Source organism: Cariama cristata, unplaced genomic scaffold (genome assembly GCF_000690535.1).
Source record: "Cariama cristata isolate BGI_N322 unplaced genomic scaffold, ASM69053v1 scaffold18314, whole genome shotgun sequence".
Lineage (NCBI taxonomy): Eukaryota > Metazoa > Chordata > Aves > Cariamiformes > Cariamidae > Cariama > Cariama cristata.
The window spans coordinates 1-20,856 of NW_009613713.1; the positions used below are offsets into that span (position 1 = coordinate 1).

The 20,856-nt window shown below is 42.6% G+C and overlaps 1 protein-coding gene across 1 annotated transcript; it reads left to right on the forward strand.

Annotated features, from left to right (window-relative positions):
• Nucleotides 1-237: 237 nt before the first annotated feature.
• Nucleotides 238-17,758, forward strand: RNF144B (ring finger protein 144B). Its single transcript, XM_009699134.1, has 6 exons — nucleotides 238-336; nucleotides 8,494-8,554; nucleotides 14,102-14,306; nucleotides 15,475-15,619; nucleotides 17,341-17,430; nucleotides 17,618-17,758. The coding sequence occupies exons 1-6, from the start codon at nucleotides 247-249 to the stop codon at nucleotides 17,756-17,758; spliced, it is 732 nt and encodes a 243-aa protein (XP_009697436.1). The 5' UTR covers nucleotides 238-246.
• Nucleotides 17,759-20,856: the final 3,098 nt, after the last annotated feature.

Sequence of the window (20,856 nt, forward strand, 5' to 3'; positions counted from 1 at the left end):
TGCTTGGCAGATGAAGTCATGCATAATTAATTGTTCTTTGTTGCATTCTTTCCAATGTAATGACTTGTAGCATTCACGCTTATAATAATTGATGTTTTCTGTGTGCTGGAGCTTCAGGACAGCCAATTAAGGCAGTGGAGGTGGTAGCTGTGCAGCATCTCTAGCATCTGTGGGTTACCAACATGTGGGCTATAACTTTTTTTTTTTTTTCTTTTCTTTACTTGTTTCTAGTGCCTAAAACAGTACATGCAGCTCGCAATCCAGGAAGGTTGTGGTTCTCCTATCACGTGTCCAGACATGGTATGCTTGAACCATGGGACCCTACAAGAAGCAGAGGTATCAATGCTTTTTTCTTTCTCTTTTTTTTTAAACATACCCCCCCCCCCCCATCTTTATCTACGTAATATATATGATCATACATTTTTCCTCCCATTAATTACCTTTAATGAGCTTTTGGCAAGAAGTCTGACTGACAAGAGGAACTAGATGTTTTTTTCCAGGGTTTTGCTTCTTTTTCCCCTCCCTCTGTACCCTGAGGAAAGGCTCACTTGGCATCCCGACAGCCTTTGAATTACCTGTGCAGGTGACATAACCAGAATACCCCTTATCCCAGAATGGCTGAGCCGCCATTAGCACTGTCAGTTAAATCAGATTTGATTTGACTCCAAAACCTGAAATTCTTGTGCCTGTCTTAAATCAGGAGCAAGAACTCAAACTGATGGTATACAAGGCCAGAATTTCTTCATGTGTGTTTATACCGGGCTGCAACAACCAATTTGCAGTCCAATATAAACACGCAGGACCCTGTATAGTTACATGGAAAGACAGGTATCTGCACAGCACTAGGTGGAAGGAGGTCTTAAGAGATACAGAAAGTGTCTTCATTCCCGAGGCAGATATGGGAGAGGTTGGGAGCTCAGAAGCTAAATGAGGTTTAGGCAGAGCTTTTTTCGCACATCTGGCATGCATGCAATCTCCCAGAGTAACTGGAAGGTTCTCTTTGAAAGTTAAAAGTGGAGAAACTGGAGGGAAAATGTGCTCCTCAGACCTTCTTGCACCCCTTGGGACAACGGGGTTCAAGGGGGCTGTAGATGGCCCCTACCAGGCTGCCTGATGGCCTCCCAGCAATGCTCAGGCAGCCTCCTGCTTGACTTAGGGCTGGTGTAAAGTTTCTGAACTGGGCTTAGCGCCAAACCTGTGACATGGGGAAGAGCTGTTGGCAGCGTGGCTGGAACCCTTGTACGTGCCGGCTGTTCTGTGCATCTAGAAGGCCATGGAAAACCGCGGGCAAATCTGATGTTGCCCTGCGGCTATTCTTGCTTGCTTGCTTTGTGAGCCAGGTAGGCTCCTGCTGGGCCTGAGAACACATACAGAAAAAAAAAGAAACCAGGGAAAAAAAGGTGGCTAAGGGATTTTGGCCAGTGTTGTGCATTCTCTCTGCATTTGTTTGCAGGGACAAAAGCAAGGAGAATCAAACCTCCGTTCCCGAACTGAGGAAAAGCAGCTTATCTTCTGGGTTCCCTTGACACCTATGTATACAGATGACATAACTGTGGTAGAAGTATACAATCCTATTTAAACACAATCAGTGTCAGTGCAATTCCCAATACCAAAAATGCCTTTTTCTCCAGAAAAATTCAGGATCTCCTCTCTAGCCTAGATCTGAAATGCCATGCTTAGCTGAATCAGGGCCTGGGAGTTGCAATTCAGTTTGTTATGGCATGCAGGCGTATGATGGAGCTTTTCCTTGGCTGAATCCAGCTATTGTGGAAAGTAGCCAACTGTTTCCCTTCCTCCTTTCTTCTGCATGGATACAGACACCCATCGCACCAGTTTAGAGGCAACTAGCCTGTATTGAAGATGCGTTTTTTTAAGGAAAATTAACAAATGGTAGGAAGAATTCTGCTCTGTTAAGCTAGGGGTATGATGCTGTAGGAATTATAGAGATTTATTTTCCCTAAGTAAAGCAGGAGGACACTCCAGGGCATGTATTAATGGACCATTAGCTTAATCCTTGGGTGTTTTTTGGGGTGAAGGCAGAATGACTAAAGAGCCTAAATGTGCATTAGTGTCCCGTGGATGAATGAATGTTCTGATGCTCACTTTTGGCGATGCGCTTCAAACACAGACCTTCTGCTTGAAAAGCAAACAGGCCCCCAACCTTGTTAAAATGAACTGCTTATGTATTTTACCAAGCACCTATTTCTTTAAGGAAGAACCCCCCCCGCAAAGCCCCAAGAACAACAGAAAGAATAGATTGTCTCCATTAATAATCTGAAAGATTAGTTTGTAAATTGCAGATTATGTGTAAGAGCTCTGTATTCTTTTTTCTTCTCTATAAAGGCTGTTCCATGTGAAAATGTTGCCTTTAAAAGCTATCATTTAAAAAGCAGAGCCTTATTCAGGTGGTAGAGAATGTGCTTAAATCTGGCTATTGTTTGGCATGGAAGTACTATTTAGAATTATGGTTTATTCATTACACACTCAGAAACTCCTGGTGTAAAAGTATGAGCCCTCTCACCTCTGGAGGCTCTAGGTGTTTGGTCTCTGGCTTCTGGTAGGAAAAGGTTCCTCACCAGGACAGTCCCACGAGGAATGACATCTCGCCTGTACTGGGGGAAAAAAAAATTAGGTCTTTTTTTCTCCCTTGTGTTAGCATCAGGGTTTTGAGAAAGTGTATTTTTCATGTCATGTCCATTTCGGACTCTGCTGTGACTGACGTTTCTCAGGTACCATTACAGTTTGGAGGAAGAAATAGCGGTTCAAACCATCTTTGCCATGGACATGGTGTTAAGTTCGTTTCCTATACTTTGGGCTAAACTGTGTCTAGTTATGTTAGCTAACGTGGTTGTTTTGTTTGCTTTTTAAATGCCTTTTGCCCTAGCCTGCAGAAGGCAGATAAGGTGAATTTAGGCATCATTTCAAGGAAGGCCTTTTCACTGACTTCAGTGCATTTTGGATTGAGCTCACTTCAATAAGGAAACGGAACAATTAATAACAAAGCTTATAAGCAACGTATAACACATTATGGCTATGAAAGTTCCTCTACTTTCCTCTCTCAAGGTCCTTATTCAAGGGGGGAGCATTTCTTCAGTGCTTTCCAGTGACCTGTTTGTCTTCATTGTGAATTAAGTCTGCTTTATCTTCTCAGTGGAATTCTTCAGCGTTTATCTAGATCGGTGCTAAATTATGAGAGCCTTTTCACAGCTCTTGCCTTGATTCTGAGACACGTGCTTCTTGCGGTGTTTTCAGGAGGTGGAGGGGGACAAAACCCCTGGTTAACATTTTAAAAAGGGAACAGAATTTTTTCTTGTATGTCTCAGGAAGAAAGGAGCAAGTGTGAGTAGTAGGGATGTGTCTCTCAAACAGTTGAATATTTCGTCACTGTTTGGGGAGCAAACTGCTTATCATAGACTATAGGAGATGTTGGGAGCTAAGGCCTTACTTTTGGTCTTTGTGTCTCTCTGGACCTCGGAAGAAAATGTTCCAGGTTTTTATTCTTAAAAAACTTAAAAGGAAAAGTCATTTGAACTAGAAAATTGTACTTTTCAGTACTTTGAAAATATGTTTTCTGACACCCCTCTGGTTGGTTGGTTTTGGTTTTGGTTTGTTTTTTTTTTTACTTTAAACGAAACTGGTATCTTCCCCAGCAGTTTTTTTCTTTCGACAAATAGTACATTCAAACAAGAGGATTTGTTCCATTGGAGTGCTTGAAATCAAGTGCAATCTTAAGTCATATCTTGACCTGTTACATCGAGGTAGTGAAGTAGAAATAAATGGGTGTTGGTGGTGGGAAGGCAGTGGTTTTGGCTACAGACTCTGTTTCAAATAGCTGGTTACACACAAAAAAAGGAAAGTTTAAAAGCAATCTCGTTAAACAAGATGTTTGTCCTTTCAAGCTCTAACAGTACAATAAACAAAGATGATTTGGATTCTTTCCTGGAAGCAGAAGGTAGAAGGAGCGTCTTATGTTAATGCACTTCTCTTTAACCATGCAGACTTCTTCTGTCTAGAATATTCCTGTCTCTCTTGGGAATTTGCTCCATTGATTTCATTGGACCAGTTAATATCCCTAATCTAAATAAGGGGTAATTTATCATGCTTTGAAATGGTTTTTGCTTGGTGCAAATCCAGTCACCAGTGTAAGCTATGAATCAGGGTAAGTCTCAGCTGCATACAGGGATTTCTAATGCAACACTCACTTGGATAATGTCGAGGGGATTGTGCCTTGCTATTTCTGATTCCTGTATTGTTTTGAAGCTTGTAACGTTGATGCCAATGATCCATGTATACATAATCTGATTTGGATTAAAACCGTGCAGCAGGCAGTAAAGGAGATCCTGATTTGGGCTCTCCTTTGCCTCTTAAGTCTGACAAGGAGAAGTCCCCCTTTGCATGCAGGGCAGATTCTGCTAACTATCCCTCCGTCTGTGTAAATCCATGGTCTGCACCAGCCCAAACCTGACAGAGCGTTGTCAGCGCTTTGCAAAGCGATGCTGAAATGGGACAGTGACCCAGATCTTAGAATTCTTAATTGCGTTATATTCCATACATAGCTGAACAAAAATCCCATTGGGAGTCAGTTTAAAATACCAGTTTTATTTTTAATTTGAAAATTGGTTTACGTTTTGCTAGGGGCGATTGAAATGGTAAAATGAAGAGGAAGGTGAGAAAATGTTGCAGGCCGACCTATCTTTTTCAGGGTCAAAATTAAACTTTTTGTTCTTCTTATTTACTTGTTTTTAAAGAAATCCAAGGGGAGCAAATGAGAGAGTCTTGATTTTGTGTTTATTTGTCACTAAATGAGAGAAGAGCTCCTTAATGGAGAAAATGAATAATTTAGTATTTCACGATGACTCCATTGAGCACGGCAGCTGATGAAGAAAGGTGTGGGTGTAATTTCTAACCATAAAGAGATTGAACTCCCATACCTCTTTCAAAAGCAAAGCACAGCCCAAGTTAAAACTGTTTTGCACTCCTTGCAAAACTAGACAGTGCCTCTGTGAGCGAGACTTTGACCGAGGTGGGCAATGCAACCCTTTGCAAGCCGCCGTTGCTGCCACCGCTGCAGGATCTGTCCTTGCTGCGTTAGCTGCTCAAGTGAGAAAGGGAGAAGCACTTGTCCTGGTGAACTTCTCTCCCTCGGTATTATCGAGGTTTGATTCATAGGGGTGTGAAAGGAAGTAAGTTCTATTCAGTTTTCTTGATTGCCTCATTGCAGCTCCCTTGAAAGCCTGCGAATAGGTGGAGTAGTGATTTTCCCTTTCCAGCGTGGTAGCCAGTCTTTGAAAACAGGGGAGTTGTTCTTCCTTGGCTCCTGGTTACTGCACCGCCCGGGTTACAAGGAACAGTCTGCCCCTGTGTAAACCCAACCCAATTATTTCAAACCCTTTCATTTTCCTTCCTTTGCTCTTTTGTCTCGGGTAGAGCCAGTGCCCCTGGTTATCTTACCACGTTAGGCAATCTTTTTGGACAGTTGGCAAGGGTCCAGTTGGAGCAAGCCTTCAAAATTTTGCTTTTTTTCCTCTGGATATTTTTACTTTAGGTGAACGCTGCTGTTCTCAGCGAGAGCTCTTACGTGTTCTTGTGCTGTGTAACAGGAATATTTTAACTGCAGATGTTGCTTACAGGGTATAGAAAACCAGAAAACTTATTTCATCTCCCAACAGTCTGATAAGTCTCAAATTAACATCTTTTCAGGAGAGTAGAGTCCTTTCCTCTCATTTTCTTCATAGGTTGTTATTGTAACCTTAACTCAGTATTAAAAAAAAAAAAGCCCCCAAACTTGTCCTGTAGCATTTCTTGCTGCATTGAATAATTTCATAGCCTAGAATAAGAAAGGTCTGCTTTCTGACACTCTCGTGGTCTTCCTCTTTTGACCCTTTGCCATCTGCGGGCTTGCTGGTTTGCTTCTTCCCTGGATCTCCATCTGGGAGAAGTTGTATGAAGATGAACCTTTAGACTCTGATGCAAGTAGGAGGTGATAAACACCTAATCCCCTTACCATACTTACAGCTGTCCTTCTCAATTAAATGTAATTGAGATTAAAAGTTCACTGAGGAAAGGATTTGCTGGTTTTGGGGCGACCTGGTACTCATGTTTCTTTTTTTTTTTTTTTGACTGAGTTTGCACGTACATCTTCGATGTGGCACCGAATTGAGGCAGCAGCAGATTGTGCATTCCTTTCCTTGTGCCTAAAGATACTAAATCCTAGGTTGAGCTCCATGTGGGTGCTATCAGGAGCCGGTCTTTCAAAGCCCGGGGGAGTCGGTGGCGGTGGTGACGGGCTGTGGGTGTTCAATGCCCGGAGCTGCGTGCAGGGAGAGGGGAGCTGAGCTGTGAAGAGGATGTGTAGGAAGAAGAGCGGGGCTGGGTGAAACTGGTAGGGAAGGCTGGCATGGTAAGATCAGATTTTCAATAGGAGAAAGGGAAGCTTTCAGCGCTGCCTGTGCTTCCTATTGAAATCTGCAATAAAACTCCGAACTCAGCTCCCACTGTAATCAAAAAGGCCGATTTTTAATACATGGGAAATTCTGGGCTCAATAGAACTGCCCTTGAAAAACCGTTTGTTAAAAGCAAAAGCAAGCACAGAAAGACCCAGGACAATAAACAATTCACTCAAGTGGCTCTTACGGCATCGAGACTCGCTGTGTTTTAATTTAGTCGTAATGAAGGAAAATTTAAAGTAGTTGCCAATGCTCACTCAGCTGGAGAAAAGCAGATGACTCGTTTTGTTTTCCAAACTCTATTTAGATCTGAAGCTGCCCTGGGGAGGAGTGGGCAGTACTGAAATGGTGTGCCTTGTGGGTTTTACATAGCTTTGTTGGCTGGCTTCATTCTTTGCTGAAACTGCTGAACTTCACTCTTTTTTCCCCATTTGATTAAGTTATTATTTGTTTTCCGAGAGTGTTTCAGCTGACTTCTGATGAACAGGTGAAGAGTTTCCCTGGGAACTCTCTGTGTCTTACAGTCATATTAATGTAATATTGTTTAGCCATGCAAATACTTCCATATTAAAAATAGTTTACACCCCGATTTCGGAAACTGAATGAGGACAGTACTTTGACCCAGGGCTGACTTACTAGACTAAGAATGTGGTTTGTAAAGATTTGTTGGTGTTTCCCGTTTTGACATTAAATCCTTTGATTTCTTCATCTATAAGTCTTTTAAGCATCTTTGAACACTTAAATCTTGACATCAGTTGGATTGCTTTTTGTATGACATTGGTTTAGGTCAGATGATCCAAACATCTACTTCAAAATGCAATTTTAATTCCAATTGAGATCTTAATAAAGCAATTTCATCTTTTGTAATATACAAATGGATATATTATTTTCTTTTTTCCATCTGCAAAAGCAAATGTAGTCACAGCATGATATTGAATATGTATTGATTTTTTTTTGTCTTTGTATTTCTTCTCACAAGTGCCATGTCACACAACCCAGCAGCATAGGAAGGGCCAGTGTCCACTTCAGTGAGGACAAAAATTTGCCTTTAACAGTAATCTGAAGGACTGTGGTGGGATACTGGATGTGAGGTTTGAGAGCCCTTCACTTTGAAGCTGTCAGTTCTACACTGTCTCACAGTGCTTCAGATGATCAGGTGTTGTATTAATATTAGTCCAGGTTTATTTTCAGCAAAAGAGAAAGACATTTTCAGTGCTGGTACAATATTACGAATGCATCAAATAAAGAGAACGATCTCGGATTCTGACGCCAACAAACATGTGGCTCCTGAAGTTTGTTTTGAACCTGTCCTTACCCTGTGTGCAGGTTTGCTTACTAGTTTTAAATAGGGTACTTGGTTTTCTTACGTAGACTGTTAATTGGAGATTAGAGCATTTAGCCTTTTAGGCTGCTAGTTTAATTATGGTAATGTGTAAAATGTATTGGCAAAGCGTGTTTGTCTATGCCAACTGAATTTGTTAACTTCAGTCCAGTTCCCAGTGGGCTCGTGCATGTCTAAGGCAAATTCCAACAGCAATGGCATTAACTATCTCAGCCCAAAAACCATGAAGTGAATAAAAAATGGAAACCAGACTAGCTTTTAAGTTCCTGAGAGGTAAGTGACCCCTGCCATTAAGACTGGGAGACATGAATGAAGAAGTCTTAATTTGAGCTGTATTCTTGTACGTGAACAACATGCTGCAGTCTCCAATGCTGGCAAGCTGTCACCCTTCGTTACATTAAACCTACATGAAATAAAACTGAGAAGCCTGAAGTAAATGGAGAAGCTACAGAGAAGACTTTCCTATGCGTGGTAAGAAAGACGTGGGCTGAACCACTGGGCTGTGTGGCTAAATAGGAGAGGTCAAGAACTACTTTAGGTTTTGGAGAAGGAGGTCAAGGTATGGAGAAATGTGAAAGCAAGCAGGAAAAGAGGTTAGATTTGAGAGCCAGCTCAGGAGAGCAGGCATGCAGAACAGGGTGCTTACTAATTTTTTTCAAGTCTGTGTTTCTAATGCTTTTTCTGTATGTTTGTTTCTCATTTCAGATTGCCTGTTTGGTGCCTGTTGACCAGTTTCAGTTATACAAGAGGCTGAAGTTTGAACGAGGTGCGAACCTTTTGGTTTCTATTACCTTCCTTTTTTAAAGTGTCAGTGCAGACAGCAGTATTACATACTGCAAAGACAAAGCCTGTTGGGTGAGTTAAAGAAGAGACATAGAAGATGTCTTTGTTTTGAAATAGTTGAAGAGCAATCACTAGGTCTGACTGTGCTCCACAGACAAATTTGAAATTATTTCAGCGGAGCAGAAATCAACAGAGTGGCATCTTAGTGAAATACCACATTTTTACTCAAGCTTGTGGGCAACACTCTCAGATTGTGTGCCTGAGGCTCCATCGTTCTTCCCACAGCATGCTCATCCTGGTTCCTTGAGGTGCTGGTTGCACCGGTAGAACTCAACAAGGTGCTGGAGGCTGGTGCAGGACATACACGGTCCTTTCATACATCCACAAGGATCTTCAGAACTCCTGGGGGAGACAGACCCTACAGTGTGATGGGGATTTTTACAAACATCCCTGCAAGAGAGCTTTTCTTATGTAGAAGCCCCATGAGTGTCCATCTAGTATATTTTATTTTTTCCTGGGGGATAATTGGACCCCTCTTTACTGAGTAAGGCCTATTAGTAAAGAAGTTTGAAACTGAAGGTCTTACTGAAGCCAAGCTTTCCTATGCCAGAGGTCAGCCTTCTGCTTCAGGACATGGTTCCTTGCCAGGGCTGAAGAAAAAACTTGCTAGTCAGAAAGACGCGGTCCCAAGCTGGCTTTGAAGACTGACACCAACTTGAAAGTCTCAGCTGGAAGTTGCAGTGTTTTTCAAAGAGCTCACTCTGTGGTAGCTTGCAGGGTAGTGTATCTGGGACTGATCTGCCCTGGCTCTGCCTCTTTTCAAACTCTCCTTGAAAGGCTGTATTTGTGTTCTTGCTTTGCATGCATGCTTAAATGCAGATGGATTGGGAATGTGTATGAAAACGCAGAGATTCATAAAAGTTAGGCACAGTAATGCACTTGAAAAGATGGTCAGATAGAAGAATATATGGGTTTTTACAGAATCTCATCTGGCATGAGTCATGGTGAATGACCACGAAGTACAAAAACTGCCATATGAGTATACCCAAGTATGCCTCGGTGTTCATGGGCAGATGCAGATTGTAGCTATGATTTGCAGACACTCAGGCCAAAAAAAGAAAAAAAATCACAAACCTTGCTTTCATTTTTTATTTCTCTCTCCTATTTTACCTTCTTCTCGTTTATCCTTAATTCCTTAGGAAGTTCCTCCAGTTCATAAGCCAAGCAGCGGTTTGTCTACACCCCTAGACAGTGGAAATCAGAGCTTGTTAAATCACCATATTAAAGGGTTAAGAAAGAGAGACATTCTTGCAATATATTAATCTGTTTTATGTAAAACCTTTTTTTAACTGAAGACTGTGAAACTAATGATTTCCTGGTATCTCCTCCTCTATAACTAGCCAAAGATGAACTCATGATCTTTTGTCCAACTCCCTGTTACATCTCTTTTATTTTTTTTGCTGCCTCCCACACACAGAGGCCTGAAACTTGTCTATTTTTTAAATCCTCCTTCCCTTTTCTTTCTTGCCTAAGTCTGACAAATCCTTCTCCACCTCCACTACCTCTCTTAATTACGTTTCTACGATCTGTCCTTTCTCCCTTATGATGAGTAAAACTGGCATCCAAGCGGCAGGCTTAAACATAGCCTTTTTGCCTTGCCTGTTGGCCCTAGAGATAAATCCAGCTTACTGCTGCCTGGGAACAACAATCCCTGCTAACTAAAGCTCTGACCTGGACACCAGCATTAATCCCAACCCCAGCCAAGACCTTTTGCCTACCCTGGATTTAGCACTACCCCCAAGGCTGACCTTTTTGGACTCATCAGTTGGACTTGGCTTATTAGCTTCTGCTGGCCTGAAGCTCTGTTCTCAGACCTGACCCTAAACTGGCAAAACCTGCCAGCCCTGACCAATGCCAACGCTGGCCTGACAGTCTTTTTCTGAAACTAGCAATAAACCTTGCTGATGGCACCTGCTGGGGCCGAATTCTGACCTGGAGTCTGCCCAGGGACCCCCGGCGGCGGCGATCTGTTGTGTGGTTTGTCTGTGTCAGCCTCGGTGCAGCCTAGCCCTTTTCAAACCTAATGCTATGGAAAAGCCAGGCTGCTACTGCCTAACTCTGCCCTCTCCTCCCTTAAAATAAGCAGGTACCAGGGTGTCCTTCACGACTTTTGCTCTGGTCAACAAAGCCCTTCGTTTAAACCCTTCAGCTTCCTATATTTAGACCCTTCTTCTCTCAGCTTTATTCTGTTGAGATACAAACTCTTTGCTTCAGCATCTCCTTTGCTTTACTAGAGATGCTAGAAATAAATAACCAGCTTCTTGGGTAAGTCGAAAGACTTGCCCTTGCTCTGTAGTCTTTGCTTACCAGTCTTCAAGTGATAGATAAAGCCAGTGCTTCTCACCCTTCCGGACATTTTCTATCATGAGGTGAATTTTGAGGAAAATTTTGAAGACCTGTTGAAGGACTTATACATCCAAAAGCTGTTTTCCCCATCCCCCATGTGTGCTAGCTATTTTAATAAAACAGATTTCCGCTCCATTTCCTTGTTTTTTAAAGAAATGGGCAGATAATAATTGAGTGAAGAAGTAGTGAGAAGTAATTGGCATACAATTGTATATCTACAGACACTTGCTTAGTTTAGTAAGGAATGCACTGAAAATATGCTAGTCTCTTGTATTTTCTGTGTTCTTAGAAGGCGAATGTTTTCAGGCTTAAAACCAAGCTTTCTCACGTATCTGTACTTCTCTGCATCCAGTCAGGACCTAGCCACAGAGCTTCCGTGCAGCATATTTTAATAGAAGAAACAGGAATTGCTCTATGTCTGTTTAGGATGGGGTTGATGTGGTCATCAGGAGTAAGAAATAGAGGAATAGGATGTGGTTAGGACACATGCATTATATTTCTATTTCTGTGACAATTGCCCAGTGGGCCAAGTGGTAGATGATGAGACCCTCCATTATATGCCTGATTGAAAAGTAATCCATTTTAAAAGGTGGTGTTCCTAATATTCTACGAAAGGCGTAGGCTCATCCTTTCAGTGAGTACTTCTCCTAAGCCAGAAATTCTCCTTCCTTCAGGGTGCTGCATTTCCCCTGTCTGTCTCCCACATCTCACCTGCTTGCTTGCGTTTTTTTGTGAAAACTGGCCAGATCCCTGCCCAGTACTGTCACTGTTTGGGAAGGCTTTCCTCCTGAGAGGGGAGCGAGTGTGGCTGAACTGGCTGTGGGAAGCAGGGGAAAGGCTTAGGTGAGAAATGGCCTTAACCAAAAGATGGAGCATCTTGTCGGAGTGATATGATAAACTCTTTCCTTTTTTTGGCTGCTCCTTTTTATTTTTCTCTGGTTTCACTTGTGCTCCATGGTAAACCAAACAGTATGAGACATCATGGGTTGCAAAACACCATCTGTAGTTTCTTTGTAAAATGGAGGAAGTGGGAGAGGAGGGAGTTGCATCTCATGCATTACATCTTGCTGCAACAAATTTGTAAAAATTGGTAAGATTTACAGCCCAACTCCTTTCTTCCCAATGGTGTCAAAACCAGACATCGTGTCTTTCATCCAAAAACAGGACGGGAGAATTTAGATTTCCAAAATTGAGTATGTTAAGCAGCTATCTGCAGGAACTGCATTTTATCTCATTTTGACTGCTGTTTATCAACACAGAGCGTACAGAACCTACTGTGTGAAGACTTAAATGCAATAGGCAGCACTAAGCCAGGGTCTTACCCGGTACAGAGTTTCTTTTAAGAGACACTGAGAGAAGCTACGGAAATAATGATTTCTCAGCCGGGACACTACTTCTTAAAAGTATATAAAAATGTGAAATGGCTTGTACTGCCCATCTGTGTCTCTCTCTTCTCCCCACAAATGAAGCTGCAAACTATTTTGTTCTGGCTTTCATTCAATAGAAAGCAAAGCGTGCGTTTGTTTTGGGGGGCAAAGGAAGCACGTGTAAGAGAATAAGAGGAAAGAATGCAACTAGATTCATGAGAAGGTGGGAGATAGATGGTACAGGCGTTTTGCTGGCACTGTCTAAATTATAGATGACAGCCTTTGCCATGGATGTAGAAATTCTTCTCATCTGTCAGAGCACTCTGACACAGACTTAAAAATTACCTGAGGTCAGAGCGTTGTGTACCTGTGTGTCCTGCAGCCAGTGGAGAGGATGATCATCCTTACGTGGTTCCTCACTGTAAGTGTCCTGGACAAACGGGAGGGAGGGATGGCTTTCAACAAACTGAAGTTTTCAGGGTGAGCAGAGAGGTTTAGCATACTGGAAAAGAACTGAGTGCACATTACGTTATGAGGTTTATGGAGTGTCCTTCTCCCCAGGTGTTCACACATACATATCTAAATGCTTGAGAGCTTGGGAGAGAGTTTTACTACTTTGCACACATTTCTAGTTGTAAAGTTTCTACTTTCTGGATATCTGGACACTAAAAAAAAATGCTGACTGGAGCATCTGCTAGATAGCCATCCACCAGCCCCCCGCACCGTGGGCTACCAGCAAGCTCCTGCAGAGGAGCAGTGCAGGCAGGGGGGTGTGCACAGGAGGTAGTGTCTTCAACTATTCCGGCAAAAATTGCTGGAGAACGAATGTCTGGGGCCCTTGTGCAGCCTTTTGTTTCAAAGTGAGGCAATATTTTATCTGCTGGAGGTACATTGCAATGGCTTTTGACATCTCACAGTCGGAGACTTCCACCTGTTTCTGTGACATCCCCTCTATGTATGTATTTTCAGTGGTGGTACCAGAGAGCTCCCAGAGAAGGAGGAGAGGCAGGTAGCTCCTGCCGGCACGATGACCCTTTCCTAGGGAGGGTCTGCAGGGTGGGAGTCTTGTGCTGCACCTCACGGACTCGAGCAGCATAAAGCGCACACACAATGGGCACCCCTAACAGCTGGGTTTCTGTTGCAAGTCCAAATTCCTTGAATATAGGTTGGGTAGCGAGAGGAAGAATCAACATTTATCATTCTCTGGCGTGTGGTGATGTCTGTAACTCAGTGTCTCCACCCCAAATCTTACCTTCTTGACTATTGTAGTCCGCTACCTGACAAATAGTGATCATATAATAAAGTGAATAATAATTCGAGTTTGTAGATAGAGGGGAGGAAATAAGGCATGGAAAGTGACTTGATGTTAATTTAATGACAGTCCTTCTGCTGTGAGAGATCCTGCATGGCTTGCACACGTGAAAGATGTGGAATGACCTAACGTCACAAAAAGCCCATGCTTTTCAGCCAGCAGTGCTTACATCCATCTTCTGTACCTCGCTATAAAGGCAAACAATATGTCCCGTGTGGTGTATTACCATTCTTGTGATGCTTCCAGTGCAACCGCCTTGGCAGAGCACAGCTGCAGACCTGCCTAAAGAAGAGGAGTAGGCTGGAATGCTGCTGGGCACGGGCACGGAGCCCTTCAACTTCCCCACCCACATGCAGAATTGTGTCTTGCATAACTAGACACGTGTTGCTGGAATGAGAAGGGGACTGTATAAACGGTTTTATTTCTCTCTCTGTTAATGTTTTAGAAGTCCACTTGGACCCCGAGAGAACATGGTGCCCTGCAGCCGACTGCCAAACGGTGTGCCGTGTTGCACCGAGCGAGTCAGGAGCACCGGTGCCGGTGGAGTGCCCAGCTTGTCACCTGACGTTCTGCTCCTCTTGCAAGGAGGCATGGCACCCACAGCGCCTGTGCCAGGAAAACCAGACTACTCCAGTACCAACCGAGCAGGGGTAAGAGGGGAACTCACAGAGGCCATGAGGTCTTTTAGTTCTTTTTGGCACAAGGTGTTAGCTCTGTGCTTCCCATCAGTTTCCTGGAACAGCTTCCTTCTAGCTCCTTAGGTGCACCTCTGAGACTGTCTGTCTCTCCTGGTGTTTCCTAAATATAATTCTGGTCTAATTATTATTTTAAATGATACATTTTAATTTTTAATACTTAATTGTGTACTTATCAAGCTTGGGTTGCCACTGACATTTCTGAAAGGTGAAGCCCTCCAGGGCTTTGAATCTGCCTAAAGGTTTTGTTCACATGCTAGAATTATGACTTGTGCCCACACAAAAAATACAATACACCAATATTCTGGGATCCAAACTTCGCTTATACTGTGATTAAGAAATCACCCCTGCTTATATTTGTAGAATCTGCATAGGTGAATCTTAACTCTTACGCAGGGTGGATGTAAAATGACCCATTTGGTGTGAGAAATCTGAAGTATGCTCATTTTGCATAGGTGTAAACAATCTACAGATAAGATTGCATAAGGCATTAATCTACAGAAAGAAAACACTGGTGTGTTTAAATTATGTCAGGTCTCTGGCCATCCATCTTTGTCTTCAGAATCAGATTACGTTCAGTCATGTGTGTTCAAAGTTTTCTATCATTTTTTTCCAAGAAATGAAAGACTTACTTAAAATTTTAGCATTCTGCTTGCTAGAGACTTCATTGACTAGGAGTTGCCAAAGAGCTCTTGCTATAATTTTTCTTCTCCAAGTTTGATCTCTGGCTTTGATGGAGTTTAAGGGTATTTTGTTCAGGCAAGGACAGTGCTGTGAGTTGCATAATCCAGTCCTGTTAAATGAATTGTGCAAGTGTCTTACAAAATGCTAATTTTTAATGCTATAGGTGATAAATTTGTGGGTGTAGTGGGTGTTGGTGTTATATAGCACGAAAGACCAAGGGAATGGAGTTTCATTTTTACATGGTATCAATAATCTTACAGCTAGTAGTGAGTAGACTTCAATGTATTGTACTGGATATAACAAGCTTCACACATTGAGTGCATTAAGAGAGCAATGTTAGAACCTCTGAAAAATAAGCACAGTACACATCAGGGAGTGGACCTGAATATCAACAGTAATTACATTCACATTTTGCTTTAATGTTTCCTAATTCTTCTAGATCACTTATTGGAGCAGGGACAGAGGCACCGATTAAGCAGTGCCCAGTTTGTCGGATCTATATTGAGCGAAATGAGGGCTGTGCTCAGATGATGTGCAAGAACTGCAAGCACACATTTTGCTGGTACTGTCTACAGAACTTGGATGTAAGTACTGCAGAAAAACCACCTAGATAGAGGGTAATGGGCTTGGGCTTAGTCTGAGGCCCTGTCCAAGCTCTTCATCAATTTGTCGATATCCTAGTGAATGTCTTGGCTCAATTCAGCTTCTAACTTGATTTCTTTCTTCTTGTTCATCGAGTGCTTTTATTTATATCAATACTTTTTTTCCATAAAGGATTATAGCCGTGTCTGTGGGTCGCGTGCTAGTTCTTTGAGGGAAATGGGACAGACTGGTTGCTTTCTGGAGGTCTGTTCCAGCACTGCCTTTCTCTGATTCCCTCTTCCAGTGCAGTAGCTAAAAATAGTTTGGTTGAGAGCCAGGGAAATAAGTGTTTTCCACCTGCTTCAACTGCAAAGGTCACAGCCTGTCCAAAAAATGAAGGGGGTTGTTTCATGGTAGGGTGTGTTAAGAGCTTGTATAGACTAGATCTCCTTTACTAGTCCATCTCTAGTGCCGTGTTTGCTGAAGAGAATGATTGGTTACTAGGCTTGAGGATAAAAATGTGGGATTGTGAACGTGGATTATGAAGTGCAGGTTGCTAGTTATTTTTTAAGGGATACCAACTGGTCTCAGCTCGTGTGGACTTCAAGTTCCCTAGCAGGTTTAAGAGTACTGGAAGTAACGTGCACGTGTACATGGCAGCTCCCCTTTTTGGCACAGTCATCAGTACCAACTGTGGGAGTGTGGAAAGGACTTTACCAGCACTTGAAATAAAATGTTAGATGCTACACGGCTTTTCTATTCTTCTTTTTTGTACTCCGCAGCTGGCAAACAATGAGACTTCCTCATTCTTCATCCTTCCTTTTCTCAGCACGCTAAACAGGTTTTGCTTAGCGTTACATCCCATTTCTCTATGTGTGAGCGTGCTTTTTCAACATGAGTATTACGGCCTGCCTCAGAGTACGTACAGTACACAATGATTTCCTAACACCGTGCTGAACTGGAAGACTGTCAGATTCTCACAGACTCTGCAGACATGCCCTTATCAAGTTTTCATCAGTTCAAAAGGAGAAAGAAAAAAGAAACTGTAGTTGTGTGATTCAAATGTAGTTTTTCTGAATGTGCAGGGTTACAGGAGCTCCAGGTGTAGATGAAGGTGATACCTGCAGAGCCAGAGTGGCGCTGAAAAATGGAAAGAGGAGGCAGCGTCAGGTTACAGCGCAGCTGGCTAGGGGAGGGTAATGCAAGGCATTAGTCACCTTCTGAAGAAAAAATGGATAATTTAATAAGTAATAAGGGGAAAAGAGAAAGGAAACAGGGATTTCCTAGTTTTTAGATTTTCCTCTTAAGCCTAGGAAAAAATTTACTCTAAAGTGTAGTGACAGAAGGAGAACAGAAGGTAGAAGTACCTCAGGAAAGTGATCCCTCAGATTGCTAGTTTTCAGAAATATCTGTTGTTTACAGGCCTCTTTATCATCACCAAGTTACAGACTAGGTACATGTGCAATAAGTGCAATGCATATGCTTACATGTTTTAAAAGTGGGCGAGGAAAGATGCTATACAATAGCTCAGGTCCCAAACACACCACACTTTTTGAAACCTCAAGAAGTTTCTCTAGATAATTATTTGGAAGCCAGGTAAACCACTCTGCCGGCAGCTGGTAGTTTTAAAGCAGTGTCAGGAAGGTTGCATTTCCAGTCCAGTCTTGAACATCTCTCCGCAGTCCTGTAACGTGCTCTTAGAGCTTCTCCTTTTGTTTTTCAGAACGATATCTTCTTACGACATTATGACAGAGGCCCTTGCAGAAACAAGCTGGGCCACTCGCGGGCTTCGGTGATGTGGAACAGAACGCAGGTACGTTCCTAGTCAGCTGAACAGAGCTCTCATGCATGCATGAAACAATGAGTTTTTACCCATCAGTGAATGATTATTTTCATGTTTTCATCTATTTTTCATGACCTACGCTGTGCTTATGCATGCGCATATGTATTTTATTTTCCACGTTAGCTAAATACCTATTTTTGACCATTGTGTCTTTCAGGTTGTGGGGATCCTCGTTGGACTAGGTATCATAGCATTGGTGACCTCTCCCTTGCTGCTCGTGGCATCTCCATGCATCATCTGCTGCATTTGCAAATCTTGCCGAAGCAAAAAGAAAAAACACAGCCCGCCAACAACCTAAAACTCTATGTCTGTTTGAGCCTCCATCTGTACAGCATATGTATGTGAGAAAGCACAATGGTTGTATTTTGGTGCCATACCTACCAAATAATACTCCCTTTTCTTTTTTACCAGTTCCTGGGATAAGTGCCTATTCTTTACAGGCTACTCTATCGCTAACAAGTCCCAGTGTGGGCAAAGTCTAGATTATTGTGCAGTATGCATGGTGTAGGTTTTTGCTTTCTAAAAGGAAAATGGGACACCATTCAGTAGTTCATACGCTTAAATATGAGCCACCTTTTGAGACTGCTAGAACTTTACCATCTTCTATCAGCCGCACATGACTTGATCCTGCAGTATTACTCTGCCTTTGGAGACCCAGTCGTTACTGTCATGCCTTCTGTTGGTTCTTGGGGACACTCAGATTTCTCAGAAAGTTTTGGGTATTTTGTAAAAGAGGGAGAGGGAAAAAAGCTGAGTAAGTTCTTCAGTCTGCTAGCTTGTGTCCTATTAAAGGTAACAAACTGTTAAGAAAATATATTTGACAGTTTCTTGTCGATTGGCTGCCATGGCATTCCTTTCAGCATTGAAATCAATTTGATTTATGCTATTGATCTCAGTTACAGAAGTAAAAAGATAACAAAACTAATTCTAACTAAGATAGGGCTCTCTTTTGAGAGACTGGACTACCTTGAGAAAGCTGGTATTTTTTCAGATCAAACATGACATATCTACCTTGAAATACTGGGAGTATGTTTATTTCCCTGCCATTGGGCGTGCCTTTTGCCAGTAACGTGGGTGTAGCAAACTCACCATGAAGCTAATGTTTTAAGAAAGGCCATGAGACAGTTCCTATTTTGCGCACAGTATTGGGATCTTGGCTGTGCGTATATGGAGTGGCCGCATGGGTGTGGATATACCGAGTACATAGGCACGATTTATTTTCTAGGCAGTCAGTATATTTTTTCAACAGTTTGCACAGGGTGGCAGCAAGAACCCTGTTAAAAAGTTACTTGGGCCAGGCTAAGCCAAACCCTCCTTTAAAACCTTACGGACCTGCTGAAGTGTATACTTCTGAAACGCTGTGTAGATGTTAGGTCCGTCCTTTGGTGAGTATTTCTTCTGTCCCGCTCAACGTTAACAAACCCTGTTACTGATAATTTTTAGTTACTCTAAACCTGGAAGGCTGTCATTTAATGAATGCTTCATTTTAATTTGGTGCCTCACCTCCAAACTGATTCAGACCCTGGTATCAGTTGCACCTGTGTAAGTTCACCGAAACCTCACTGAAGAGCTGGAGTTACTCCAGGCTCACTCAGGAGTAGCTGAGATCAGACTCTGCTCCCTGGAGTTTATTTCCTTAATGGCTGGTGCTCCTCACAACCCTGGCCGGTGGCGGCTTTTGTTCTGGACTCCCGTCTGTGCGTTTTATATCTGTGGGAACTGATACGAGTTTGCACTATATAGTCAGTTGTAATTCCAAACCCCTTTCGATAAAGGCTGCAAGGTTTAAATGAGATGCTCAGCCTGAGCATCGTGTCGGGCTCACCCTCCGCCGCTCTGCCCACGTCGGTGCACACAATGCGAGGCACCCGGAGAGTGCTGCGAAGAGACTGCGAAGAGCTTCTTTGCTGTTGCGTTTGGCCAAGCCTCAGGAACTTTGCCTTCTTGGCAGTCGGAAATGTGACCTTTTTTTTTGTTTAACTTCGGTCTCTGGTTACTCTAACAGAAGTGATAGATGTTCATATTTTAAGAAAGTGTAGTCTGTTGAACAGACCAGCAGGGACAAAGGCCTTAAATGATATTTTCTGTTTTACTTTTTAATTGATTTCTTTCTTAAATACTGTCTGACTTCGCTACCAGTTGTGACTGGAGGGCAGGCAGTGCTCACCAGTGTGAAAGGCTGTATTTATTCTCCATCCACAGCTTCGAAGGAAAGCAGAAAGGTAGTGAGTACTTTCTAAATACAGAGTGCAATGCAGGCAACTGCCATTTATAATAAATAGAGAATGTTTTCTGTGTGTGTTTTCTTTAAGAGCACTAATGGTCGTGCTTGGGGGTACTTGTGACAGATTAAAGTGTCCAGCCCTTGGCTTTGCACTATTTTTCTACCTACGTTTTTATGGCACTACTGTCATTTCCATTTTATTTATGGACTTGGAAGTTGAGAGTCTTACTTTAACGAAGCCTCAAGGACAAAGATATAGGAGCTGTACAGTCCCTTTAACCATAACCAGCATTGCAATGTACCAATATCCTTTGCATGTTACAATTTGTGGGTTTTTCGCGTTTTGTGGTCTTACCTATGTCCAATGCACCCTCTGCTAGTCCGGTTTCTTTCCGTGTCCTCTCCCTAAAAAAAGCCTATTTTTGCTAAAATGCCTAATGGAATGAAGGTGTCATGTGGTTTTTTCATTAATATTGCTGTTAATGAAACTGCCAAGTTCTTCCCTCTGTTAAAGAAAGGCAATGGAAGGCAGCTATCTTGCCCGGAATACACTAATGGACACAAAGTCACCTTTTGAATTGTAATACAAATTCGACCTTTTTCAGTTCTTTAAATGTTGTCTGAAGTTAATGCAGATCTCTCCATAGAGTGGGAATCTCTTTAAATGGTTTGAAGGATAATATTTTATAAAAGCATTGCACACGTGCATAGCTGTGAAGTCTGGGAGATTCAGTTTATTTTTAACTCCTCGGTTTAAACGCAGAGTAACTCCTTTCAGAGGCTAATTCCTACAGAGCAGAAGGAAGGTGTGCCTTTTCCGCGTGCACATTTTATTGCCGGTGCCAGTTTAGGTGCCTGCTGGGGGTACCAAAAGCAGCAGAAATTCAGTATGCAGGTGTTAGCCCAGCCTGACAGCCAGAGTGCCAGCCCGGGCTTGTAAGGAGCCTGCACGCAGGTTGGTAGCAGTGGCCCAGGCAGCTGGATAAGGAGAGCATGAGCTACAGGTATGCCTTCCTTTGGCTGTGTAGATGCAACAAATTGACCAAGAAAGAAGCTGTAGAAATACTTTAGAGCTTGAAATAGAAGTTTTACAAAGATTATTTTCTTGAAAAGCCTGTGTCCAGTGCACCATGTGTCCTGGCTTTTCATTGCATGAGGCTACTTGAGCATGT

Bases quoted from the DNA above. Each gene is read 5' to 3' on its own strand.
- RNF144B (XM_009699134.1), top strand. From the start codon at position 247: ATGCAGCTCGCAATCCAGGAAGGTTGTGGTTCTCCTATCACGTGTCCA. The intron at 14,307-15,474 runs GTAAGAGGGGAA...TAATTCTTCTAG, and splicing joins CCAGTACCAACCGAGCAGGG to ATCACTTATTGGAGCAGGGA. The intron at 17,431-17,617 runs GTACGTTCCTAG...TGTGTCTTTCAG, and splicing joins TGATGTGGAACAGAACGCAG to GTTGTGGGGATCCTCGTTGG.